The 12,901-nt window shown below is 37.4% G+C and overlaps 1 protein-coding gene across 1 annotated transcript in view; it reads right to left on the bottom strand.

The window, feature by feature from the left end:
* The window catches only part of LOC140305199 (uncharacterized), a 54,130-nt gene that overhangs the window by 20,328 nt on the left and 20,901 nt on the right, over positions 1 to 12,901 (bottom strand). Inside the window, exons 33-48 of the mRNA XM_072383950.1 lie at positions 12,049 to 12,111; positions 11,438 to 11,519; positions 11,243 to 11,291; positions 10,549 to 10,639; positions 10,355 to 10,444; positions 9,417 to 9,519; positions 9,063 to 9,149; positions 7,692 to 7,784; positions 7,529 to 7,612; positions 7,133 to 7,274; positions 6,226 to 6,356; positions 4,064 to 4,107; positions 2,511 to 2,677; positions 1,380 to 1,581; positions 984 to 1,146; positions 527 to 621 (exon numbers count right to left, since the gene is read on the bottom strand). Coding sequence (XP_072240051.1) covers positions 527 to 621; positions 984 to 1,146; positions 1,380 to 1,581; positions 2,511 to 2,677; positions 4,064 to 4,107; positions 6,226 to 6,356; positions 7,133 to 7,274; positions 7,529 to 7,612; positions 7,692 to 7,784; positions 9,063 to 9,149; positions 9,417 to 9,519; positions 10,355 to 10,444; positions 10,549 to 10,639; positions 11,243 to 11,291; positions 11,438 to 11,519; positions 12,049 to 12,111 — 1,686 coding nt within the window. The remainder of the gene's footprint in view (positions 1 to 526; positions 622 to 983; positions 1,147 to 1,379; positions 1,582 to 2,510; positions 2,678 to 4,063; positions 4,108 to 6,225; positions 6,357 to 7,132; positions 7,275 to 7,528; positions 7,613 to 7,691; positions 7,785 to 9,062; positions 9,150 to 9,416; positions 9,520 to 10,354; positions 10,445 to 10,548; positions 10,640 to 11,242; positions 11,292 to 11,437; positions 11,520 to 12,048; positions 12,112 to 12,901) is intronic.

The following is a 12,901-nucleotide window of genomic DNA, read 5'->3' as shown; positions in this document are numbered from 1 at the left end:
TTATTGCATTTGTCTCATTAGTTTCTTCATTGACACATGTTTTTTTTTCTTGTCTTGCTGATGTCATGTACTTCATGTACTGTCACTTTTACATTTTCACATTGCAGATCAAACAGAGTCTCTTGAAGTCAAGGATCACACAAATGTAGTTTGAGCCATTAGCTTTTTTGGTCCAGACTGAGTCATCTCACCAATGTCTACATCGATAGCCAAGCATTCTATGTAGGTTGCTTAGAAGGAGCACATGTGGATCATAATCAGTCACATAGTTTGCTTTGTGACCAAACATCTGCAAAATGTTTCTGACAGCTTGAGTTATATTTTGTTTATACCTCTGGAAATAGTAAATGTTAACACATTAAACTGAGATGGAAAAAAATTAAACATTTATTGGTAAACATAAGATTCAGTTTGTTTGCATGCAGCATAGTGGAATTTTAGACAGATGTGAAATTAATGCACATTTTAGAAGACATTTTACAATATTACATACAAAAACGTGCATATTATTGATAAAATGCATTACCACAAACTCAATGGCGACCGAAGTGTCCACTTCTATCTTGTTATTCCTCTCCACAGGCTCCATGTTGGGTGTCAGCGCAAATATTCTGTAATAGACTGAAAGAAATAGACTCTCACTGGAAATATTCTAGATCTGGTCACGTGACAATTTGACTTTTTCTCTCACAACGACAGAAAAATTAATTTTTTGTACCCTATACCTTATAAATTGTTTAAAAAAACATGTTGGCTGTTTATGGGACGGCTGTAGCTCAGGAGGAAGAGCAGTCTCCCACCAATCGGAAGGTCAGTGGTTTGAATTCAACGAGTTCTTGGGCAAGACACTGAACCCCACGTTGCCTACCGATGTCATGTGCCATGTCATTGTCATGAATGTGTGTGAATGAGTAGGAAACAAGACTAAGATGGGCTTTTAAATTTGTTGAGTTCATGTTCAGGTGATGCGTTATTGGACTCACCTTTGCTGTTGGGTGTGTAGAGGGTCTTGTCTGTCTGGATGAAGATGTAGCCAGAGTGAAATGACACTAAGACAACTTTCTCTAGTTTTACATCTGGGAAGTGAGCCTGCAGGTAAACATACTGCCTCATATTGGGATACCGACTAAAGTCTTCAATAGGGATCTGAAACCAATATGAGGACACAGATGCAGAAATATGAAGGAAGACAAGATCCGTCATGTGATCCCCTGTAAAGATGTTGCATTCAAATATGCTCTCGTTTATTTTCCAGTGTATAATCATGTCTGTAAACTATTTCTTCAGAGAACTGATAGATTCAAAGACTTTGTTGCATTAACTCTACAAAGTGAGAATCAAGCTAAAACAAAATACATAATTCAGTATTACAGCATCACCTTAATTTGCCCAAATTCTTGAAAGTTGTTTTCTCTTGTAAGATTCACAGATGTGGATGAAAGCCTTTTGGATTTGGTTGGATAGCTCACTGCAGTTATCTCGACTGTGAGGATAGTGTCATCATTGGGGCAGTCTTGACATTCCACAAAGATGTTTTCTGCAGTTCCTACTCGCAACAAGTTGGGGGCAGACATAACCTTCCTACAAAGCAGCGGTGAGAGGACAAGAAATAGTACAGTCACTGGGTAGAACGAACTTTACTGGGATTTACCACTGACTTACTCGCATTACTTTTGGCATTGACAAATAATTTACTTTCTGTTGTTTGAATGTCCTAAAGTTTCTGTTTACCCAGTTTGCCTTCCTGGATCTTCTCCTTCCTCAGTGCAGACTGCATACACAATGCGTCATCCATTGATTATCTTGACTAATATCCAACACTGAGTCAATATAATGTTTAATCATTGCTCTGGACACTATTTACCGTGGCCGGTGCAAAGAACAGTATGAGCCAAAATAGCACTGGTAAACTAAAGTTTTTGAGCTTCACACTGTACAATATTAGTAACTTTTCAATCTATTGTGAATGCAAATTAATCCTTGTCACACTATGGTTCTATTTAGATTTTCTAAACTCATCTAAGACATTTCCTAACAAACAATTACATCATTGAGCATAAGGTGGACATACAAATGCAAAACTTCAGCTGTCAACATTAAAGCAGTATCCCAAAACAAAATGAAGGAATAAAAAAGGTGCCACTTCCAAAAAAAAAGTTTTGTTTTAAATAAAGATAGCAGTGTGAGTTATTGTTATCACTTTATGCAGCTTTGCCTGTTTTCTTTATCGTGACTCACACAAAGCTGAATTTTCTATTTGTCAGATTTGAATAGTATCCAGTAGTCCTCATGTTAAAGTTGCAACAAGTTGAAAAAAGCTTCTCACTATCAGTGTAAGCATGTTTAATTTTGCCCCTTGTTTTTTTGTTTGATTGCTTTCTTTAACATGTGTGCAGAGGCAACAAAAATTGTATCAAAACAACAAATTCTGGTAAACTGGGATTCAGTGACACTGTTCCACGTTCACCAGACATTCAAGGAAGCAGGCACTGCAAGGAAAGGGTACTTACATTGAAGATCCATCAGCCGGAGAAATCAAGGAGATAAAAGCCAGTGAGGTCACCAGCCACAGCTGTGTCTGCTTCATCCTCCTTTCTGATCCCATACCTTCTGTTATTGAACAGCTCTTCTGTAGTTTGTCTTTTAATCCATACACCTCCCATTCACCTTTACCTCTCTACAAGCTCACCCAGTTTCTCTCTTGATTGCCTGTTTTTTCTATGACAGGTTTGAGTAAAATGTTCTCAGTATTTTCATTTAAAAATTGTATGTAGTTCATCTGAACTCTGAATGCTAAAGACAAACTTTTTCCTTTGCGCCTTTGATTATGAGTGAATATATCCAACTAATGAGTGAGTCATTTAGTCATTATCACCCATCTTGCATAGGTACTGTACTTTGCAGCGCCATTAGGCAGTCAGACTTGATAGTTTGCGTGATTTGCATATTTTTATCCAAGTGATACATGTATGAAAGTATTCCTGATGAGTCAAAACAGATCCATTTTAATATAAGAAACACGAGTTTGGACCAAGAATATGTTTTAATCACCTGGAGGGAGTGCATATTTCGGCAGTGCAGATTTTTGAGGTTGCCAGGGTTTGCATCCCCCTTTTTATGATCCACTATAGATCATATATGCATGGAAGGCTTTCTAATAAGCCAAAACAGATTATTATATATGAAACACAAGTTCTGTATTCTTCACCAGGAGGAGGTGCATATATATTTTAAACATTTTCTGCACAGACGTTTTTACTAAATTAAAATGCAAACAAGATCAAAACCTCTATCACAGTTCACATTATGTCTGAGTACAGGTGCAGGTTTTCCTGAGCAGCTAACACAAAGAGCTTGTGTAGTAGGCTGCACTCCTCTGGTGTTGTAATGTAACACAGGAGAACTCAATTGTTGAGGGGGATTCATAGTGTCTAGCTCAGCTTGGCTGCTTAAACTAGTGTGGACAGAGGTTATTCAGAGAATGACAGCTACATGCAAGAAAGCTCCACATGAAAGATTGTAATTTTACATCAATGTATGGGCAACAAATGAGCAGAGGTATTTTTAACTTTTACAAAGAAATTAGAGACAAACATAAATCACTTTCCCGACACAAATTCCCATCTGAACTTTATTTTTCACATTTCTTCCACACAGCAGAAAGCTGTGAAAAGTGATCTAGTTTTTTCCATCACAGTCACATGACGTTTTCCTGCAGTACGTCACACAACATCTTATCGTGATTATGTATCCAAACGAATGAAAATATGCACTTGAGCTTGACCGCAAATAGAAAAAGTGCTGAAGAAAGCACATAGCCTCCAACAAGGCACATTTCACAGAATACACTTTAATGTGATGTTGTGTGCTGTTCTGTTTACAGACGATATCCCTGCAATTCAACATTTCACACACAGATTAAAGCATTTCAGCCAGCAGGGGCCCAGTGACAAACGCTTCAGTCTCAGTTAACATCACACAACATAACATAAGTTAGCCGATCTTCAGCAGCAGGTAAAAGACTGTAACTTCAAAAGAACCAACAAGAGGAACCTGCTCTGACAGACACTATCTCAGAAAACAGACCAGCAGCATGCATGGCAGAATCTGATGTGGGGAGCAGCACAACAGATAGAATCACACTCAGCGACAGTGAATGACACAGGTGAAGACAGTTGGTGAACATGCAGCAAGAAACATCACAGGTGCTGTTTTCTTAAATTACTCTCTCTTTTTATCTCCTTTTATAACCCTCTTCTGAACCTGCTTTTAGTTTGCCACTTATATCAGTTCCTGTTTAAATGACATCTGTACATCTATATAAGGAGGAAACACAGAAACATGCCTGATTTAGTTAAAACTTATGAAAAATACTAACACCATTTCAACAAAGCATTTATTTTGATGTGTTCATGAGGGAACACTGGTCATAGGTCATGTAAAATCATTAAACTAATGAACAGCTTCTCACGTTCTTACGGTACTCGTAAATAACATTAAAACATGTCCCAGCTGAGTCAGAAAAAAGAGCTACAGTCTGAAAACAATGTGAAGAATCTGAGCCAGGTAAATCAGGAGTTTTTGCCGTGTTCTTCATATGTGAAGAGATGAAAAGGAGAAAATGGCTGAAAGGAGAAATTGTGACTTCCACAAAGCAGTTTTATACATGTCAGTGTTGATCAAACAGCTTTCTAATTCTGCTCATTCTAGTTTCCAGATGCTTCATTCAGGTGGATGTGTCCAAATGGCAAACTGTTCCTTTCTTAGTGTAGAACAAACAACCTTTCAGGGTGGAGCCTGATGGAGTCCGATGGTTGACACCAGGTCTGAGCAGGTGTAAGTGTGTCCCTCGTCCTCATTCCCAACCCGGAGCGGGCATTTCACCCTTTTTCCGGCTGAGGACCGTGGTCTCGGATTTGGATTCTCATCCCAGGTGCTTCACACTCGGCTGTGAACCGCTCCAGTGAAAGCTGAAGATCACGGCCCGACGACGCTAACAGAACCACAGCATCTGCAAAAAGCAGACACCCGATTCTGAGGTCGCCAAACCCAAACCCCTCAATGCCCTGGCTGCACCTAAAAATTCTGTCCATGAAAATTATGAACAGAATTGGTGAAAAAGGGCAAAGAGTGTCTGGCTGCAGACCTCCAGGGTGAGGCTGCTTCCGTTGCAGGCTCTACTCTCAGGCTGCCTCCAGTGTCAGGACCGGAAATAACAAACTTTTTGTGCGTCTCTTAAAGGACTGGATACCCTGACTCCACGGGTTGCATTTGTAAATTGCAGAATGATAATACCGAATTATGGATGGTTTGTAATAAATAATAGTGATGATGTCATCATCAGTGATGACATCACAATTTTGTGATAAGACTAAAAAAGCAACGGCGCTCTGTTCTCAGTCACTATCTTGAGTGCTGTTTTGCTCTCTTGGTCAGTTTTATGATTATACTTTTTTAACTTTTTTTTTGTGAAATCTCAAAATATTATTGTCCAGGTCAGTTTTAATGCATTAATAGTGCCAGATTACAACAATTGTCATCTCAAGGCACTTAAGTAATATAGTCCAATTCAAGCAAATTGGAATTCAATTCATTGTAATCATAATCATAATCATAATTAACCATAATAATTATGATGGCAAATTTTTCCTCAGATTTTATTATGGCCATCATTCGTACATGTCACATTGGTCACAGAAACCCTCTTTTCCACTTTAAAAGTTATTATATTTGTCATCACACCTTTAATGCACCATATCTCTGCTGAAGCGTTGGCAAGATATAACTGCTATGAGAATGTAATTTTCTCCATTTAACAATTTTGAACTTAGTTAAAACAGCTATGAAGTAACTGAAATATTCAATGTTTACAGTGTGAATTTGTGATTTAACATCTAAGCAGGATGTTAAGATGAGCTCACCTCCCTTTGACTGGTTAGCGTGGTTCATTTGAACTTATTTGTGATCTGTCAGTCAGCATATTTGATGAACACCCCCACCAGCATCCCAGAGCAGAAAAAATTACTCATTTCCTTATGATTCTGAAACAAGATTTAAGTTAATATGGGATTCTTTTAATTATGGTTGTTAATTACAAATTTTTATGAATTTACAAACATATTTTTTGTAGTAAGCATATTTGTTTATACTTGCACTTCAAGGATAATGGCAAAAGAAGACAATTAAAAGCAGGATTTTGTTTTGCTCAGTTTTACTACGCAAAACATCCAAATGTCGCATGCTGTTGAACCAGATTCTGCATGTCCAAACAGGTAGGTCGGTATTCTTGAGTGCTGCACTCTGCATTGGTGGGCCAGTACTCTATCCAGGTTTTCTCAGTAAGCATATAATGATATCTGAGCAGAGCAAAGAGAAGAATACATTAGGTCTTTATTTTATTAGGTATTCTGTGAATTGTGACATGTTTGAGTTAGATAGTATATCATAGAAAGTAAAATGTACACAAAATGTGTGCAATAAGAGTTCTTCATTCCAAAACAGTTTAATAAGTTCTAAACAGATATTTTCTCTTAGGAATCATATTGGGTATTTTGTTGAAATGAGGTCCGTCCTGATGACTCAAATCCCTCTCTGTTAAATTGCTGACTATGTATATCAAGTAATTTCCGACTAACTTCAGGCCTCTTTCAGATTGGCCAATGTTAATGTTCATAAGTCCACCAATGGGAGAACAATAGTGTGAATGTTGAGGCTGTAAGGAGAATGTCACTAGTATTCAAAAAGAACATTGTCTGCAGTTTGCTGAACATGGGGACATGCAAGAAGGCAAATGGAAAAATGTTTCGTGGACAGACGAAATCAAAATATAATTTTTTGTTAGACCAAAGGAAAACTAAAGGAAAATGCTGCACTTCTCTCTACATCTAAGTCTGGACAGCTTGTCTTCACCAATGGAACAATAATGAGATTTATAGTATGCCATCAAATTCTTGTGTGTGACGAAATGTGACTGTTAAATCTGTGGACTCTTAACAGAGACATTGGCATTCAAAGAGACAATGACCTTAAGCTACAAAGTTGTTCCCCCAACTTTGGTTAAAGAAGAGTCAGTGTTAATGTTTTGGAATCATCAAGTCAGGACATTATTTTAGTAGAAATGATCAGCAGTTACCCAGACAGTTCATTTCCATGAATATCTCTGAATGAGCCCATGATCAGGTAGGTTTTGCTTGGTCTCAGATCTAGGGCTTCTTTGCAGTGTTTGTAACCGAGAAATGTTCGAAATTTATCAAGCGGGTTCACATCGATACTTCCTGTATTGAGAATTTTTGGTAGAAGAAGAGAAAAGAGGAAAGAATGATAAAACAACAGGTTAGAAACAGAAGCACTGATATTTCACCACACTGAAAAATGCCAACTATCCTTACTGACCTCCATCTATCTTCTGTTCAACAGAACTAAACTTATTTTTTTTTTGTTTTTCATATTCAAACAACAATCATAGAAATGAATAATTTGACTTATCAAAGGATTTTTTGGAAAGACCAATGAAGATGTTCATACCCACCTTCTTTGATAACATCTACAATCCGCATTATATAAATGTCAGCAGACAAACCCCTGGTAAACTCTTCCACTCTGACTTTATACACTGAGGGGAGACAAGTAAAAGTTGTTACTTCATTTGTTTGTATGCTTAGTCACTCATTCACAAAAACAAAGTGTCTTACCAAACGTTACCCTGAAGGTAGATGTGACTTCACAAGATTTTACATAGCGCTTGCCGCTCATGACTTTCTGTTTTATCTGCATACTGCAGTTGTCTGAAAATATATAGGAGAAGAAATATAAATATAGATCTTATTACATAAATGAAAATGCCACTATGGACATACTGTATGTGCATGTTCTCCTCGTCGTTCATCTTTTGTTTTCCTGTTCCTCTCCATTTAACAAAAATGCCATGACTAGGTCTTTGAAACCTTATCACTGTGCATAATCAAGATGAGAGTGTTTTTCATCTATCAATTGTAATGCATGGTGGATTGCTAAATCTTGTGTACATGGCATGGACACACTGGTTACTTAAACTGTGCTCCAGAAGCAACACCCAGGCCCTAAGCCTCCTGCAACTTCTGATTTGGTTAATTTCTTTTGTTGTAGTCTTGTATAGTTTCACAAATACTTTTAACTTTTTTTTTTTTTACCATATAGCATATTTCACTTTAAATGTAGTAAAGTGTTCTGTTTTTCCAGTATTTCCGGTTCCCATTTTTAAGAAAGGGGACCGAAGGGTGTGATCCAACTACAGGGGGATCACTCTACTTAGCTTCCCCAGGAAAGATAGTCGAATCTCGAATTCAGCAGTGTGGTTTTCACTCAGCTTGTTGAACAGTGGATGAGATCTTTACCCTTTGTGAGTTACTGACCCGAACTGGGCATATTGGTCATGGAAGTTTGACCATCCAGTCTACATGTGTTTTCCCCGAGGGATTTATGGGGGGTGCTGAGGGAGTATGGGGTACCGGAATCTCTTTTACAAGATAGCTGGTCCCCGTATAACCAAAGCAAGAGCTGTGCATGTTCTTGGCACTAAGTCAACCTCATTTAGAGTGCGTGTTGGACTCTACTAGGGCTGCCCTGCCCCTCGAGATCCTGCCCCAGGATCTCTGCTTTTTGCAGATGAGGTGGTTTTTCAAGGCTTCTTCAAGCCAAGACCTTCAGCTCACACTGGAGTGGTTCGCAACTGAGTTTCAGTAAATCTGGCCCTTTGTCTTTGACTACAGAGGCCCAGAAAAGACAAACCGCACACTTGGTATGGGGGGCCTCTTGTGTCCTTTGTTGCTACTGTACAATAACAGTATGTAGGGGATATTAATTTGGCTGCATTTTCTTTAGCTTTTCCACTATTAAGTAAAAGGCTCCTGAAATATTTAATGTCTGAGTACCAATGTTAGATTAAAATAAATAAGTAACAACCACTGATGTACTCAATTACTGCCTAAATTGCTTTTTTTATACTTAATACATGATATGATATGCTATACATGATGTTGTTTCTTTCATTGGGTGTTCCTGTGAGTTTTTCTTCTTTTCTTTACCTTCAGCACATTCACATTCATCTTTAAAACACAGACTCATTAGACTGCCACTTCTCTCAGGGTGGTAGTACCTTACACAAGGTTTCTCTACAACAACAAAGAAATATGTTAAATGACATTTAATATTGACTTATCAGAGGATCATAACACACCAATGAATGTACACCAGACATCTTGAATGTATCAACAGCATGGAATCCAAGGAAAGAAAAATATACTCATTGACTATAGAATGAGAAGATCAGAAAGTGCTTATATGAATCATTTTCAGAATAGGTATGAATATATGTTGGTGTATGTTAACTTTGCATGTAATCATTTTTTACAGTAAGTACGATAAATCTACAAACTCACTGTCACTGTATTCATAGACCGACACAGCTGCTGGTTGTAAGATTCCTACTTTCATCTCTTGATGGATCCTGAAAGAGATCTCCTCTGGCTGTGTGTTAGAAATCTGTCAAAAGATGGGCAACAATTGAGAAAGAGGTCTGTACATACATTCCCTGGCCTAAAAAAACAGAAGCATCAACTGGTCAGGTCCCAATTCAGCAATGTTACGTACCCAAACAATGACTGAATGTCAGTTAATTACTTAAATAAACTGACAGGCCAGGTTTTACCATCAATAGATTTTATTCTAGCCTTTGCTGTATTTCTGCAACAGGTCTCTCTTGCAAAAGAGCCATTGTGTCTCTATGGGATTACCTCTATAAAGGTTTATAAAATGCGTTTCTCCTTCATACACACTCACACATACGCACACAGCTACCATATAAGATATGTTCTTGTCAATGGGAAGAACTTGGTGTTTATTGTTTTGCTCAAGGGCAATGTGCATTGAATCAAACTGCCAAGCACTGGGACAAGAGAAAGCGCTATGGGGATTTAGTTTTTGGCAGAGATTTAATGACTAAATCCAGACACAAGGAACATTTTAAGGAGACAGCTTAAAGATATAAGACAAAATATAAAGAAGATAACTGCCAGTTGGTCAATGTACTTTTGATTAAATTACCCGAAATACCTCCAGAGCCAGGACTCTTCCGTTGTTTAAAACCCCAAAAAAGTTTCAGGGCTTGATTCTATCAATGTGCACAATGGCAAAACATTCACAAAGCACATCAGAGTGAGATTTGGTTGCATTTACGTAAACCATCACACACAGCACAGTGAACTGTGGTAATGCAGGGTACATGTAGGTATATGGAGCATACCTTCAGAAGAGTACCTTTCAACTTGGTTGAAAGGTTAAACATGAGTGAGATTTGGCATTTGTAAGAAAATCTTACCTTGTCCAGGTAAATGATAAGTGAGCCTCTGTCTGACAAAACAGTGTCAGCCTTATAGTTTGCAATGATGCGAGCACGCCCACTGGAGAGCTGCATGCAGACACACCAAGTTTGAAAGTTAATGGTAGTACGGATAGAATGTGTTTTAAGCTTTCTTAAGTGTTTTTAGCTTTCTTAAGTGTTTTTGTGCTTACTGAGTCCAGGTCATGTTTGTTAAATGAGAAGCCAGTTGGTAAACCAACATCCAAGATTGACATGGATGCATCATGCTCCTTGTCCTTAAACCTGCACACAGGAACAAAAACAGAGATATAAACAAAGCTCCCGGAAATTTAAACTTAACCAACATCAAAACTCTTTAGAATGCCATGAATATAATTTCAAATAAACTTTTTTTTTAAAGTGTTGATTCCGTCAATTCCATCCATCCATTTTCCACACCTGCTTAATGCAGGGTCACAAGGGGTTGGAATGTATCTCAGTTGTCATTTGAGTTGCCAGTCCATCCGGGCCACCCAGAAACAAACAAGATACACAACTATGTACACACACTCCAAGGGACAATTTAGAGTCACCAATCAACCTAACATAGCGTTTGTTTGTACTATCCACAGAAAGATCCCAGCCTAGATTTGAACCAGGAACCCTTTTTTTTTGCTGTGAGGTGACAGTGCTAACCACCACACCACTGTGCAGGACAATTATTTCAAGTATGTTTCCAGTCCGATGTTGGGACACTCAGGAAAAGAAATTTATGGCAATAGTGAAAAACTACTAAAAACGATAATCAATCAGAATAGTGCACAGAATTTGAAATGCTGGGCTGTGATACAAATATAATTCATGCTCCTGCAACACTTAAGAGTATGAGCTCTCGGTGGTACTTACAAGACGTCTACTTTCAGTCTGTATGTTTTCTGATTAGCACTGATTGCCTCTGCAGGAGAAGAAAAAATATCTTTTCATTTTTGTCCTATCTATTCATTAGTTCATTTTTAACAAAATACAACAAAGACCAATAAATGAAAGAAGTGAATGATTTCTGAAAACAGAAAAAACAAAGACATTATGGGGCAAAGTTACCCGGAAGAACCTGTACAGACATGTTGAACTTGTCACAGTCACTCTCCTTCTCCTGAGGCAGAGTGTAGTACAGTGACACCATCTGTCGCACAGAAAGAAAAAGTAGGATCAAATCAAGAGTTAAATTTGTGAAGTGCTGCCTCTCTTATAATTTTTACGCCAACATCAATTTAAAAAAAGTCTCTTCATAGATAATTTGAAGTCAAAATAGAACTTTCTGACATCCTTTCTGTTAGTAACTACCACATTTTGATAAATGTAATGACACCTGTACAACACATATGATTCCACACAGCAAGAGTTAGTCAAATGGTTTCTATCAACTATACAATAAAATGGATATTTTTGTTTTTACGATATATTCTATTTTATTCATAGTACTGAGACCATTTGAGTCAAGTAATCTGCTGTTTTAAAGACAGGATACCAAGTTTATTCAATTCCTGCTCTGCTAGAAATCAAGTTTTGAATGTTCTTAACATGTCAGTCGAATGTTTTTTATTTGTTTGTAGAAGATACAGATTACATAACTCTCAAGTGTCAGTGAAAACAAACTTCCATTAAAATGTACCAATACACAACAGATGATCCAATAAAAAAGATATATTTACCTCTAGCATAGCCGCTCCTATTCCAGTGGCAGTCACCTTTACGTCATTTCCTATGCTTCTGGTCTGTTGATATTTCAAACATGAACATGTTCAAACGCATGTTAAATGGATTTCAAATGACATGCTGAAGATGTGATTTACTTCTAGGCCTGTAATGTATTCAACACAAGTACTAACTTAAAGTTAAACAAATTAAAATATTCTTTACATTGTACCTTCATTTTCACAGGGTTAACATAAGTCAGAAGCAATTAGGCAAATTAACGTAATGGAAAAAAAGTAGTGGATCACTGCCTTAAATCAGGAACTCGTGAACAAAATGCTCAATTTTCTTTCTTGTTATAATTTGTCTTTCGTTACTGATTATGAGCTTTTGCTTTCACTTTTGTCTTTAGTACGTGAAAAGCACAAGCTTGTGTGTGAGTCCAATATTTTTTATAAGTCCGTTGTACTTACTAAAATTTGCTTAGTATTTCTCCATATCCATATTTGGATTTTATTAAAAGTGAAAAAAAGCTGCAAGGTGCTTTCTTGAGAAAAAGTTGTTTGAAAGGCTGAAATATCACAACAGATCCATTCAGGTAGAAACTCAGCAGGCCTTGCTTTTTATGCATATTGATTTGGTGAAATTGTGCATATAGAGGGGAGGGGCACATATGGCTTGAGTGTGTGTGAACTCCCCAAAGACACAGTAAAAGGGGACATTCCCATTTTTGAATCTTAAAAAGATTAATAATTGCCAGGAGGATAACACACTCAAACCATGTTTTGCTGTAATTATCAATATCATGACATTATTATTGTTATCATCAATACTATAACTATTACTATCGTTATTGTTGATTTTAAGATC

The sequence above is a fragment of the Leuresthes tenuis genome, unplaced genomic scaffold, assembly GCF_036924035.1.
Source record: "Leuresthes tenuis unplaced genomic scaffold, fLeuTen1.0.hap1 SCAF_4, whole genome shotgun sequence".
Classification (NCBI taxonomy): Eukaryota; Metazoa; Chordata; class Actinopteri; order Atheriniformes; family Atherinopsidae; genus Leuresthes; species Leuresthes tenuis.
The sequence above is the reverse complement of the archived record's forward strand: the minus strand, read 5'-3'. Positions and strand labels throughout refer to the sequence as shown.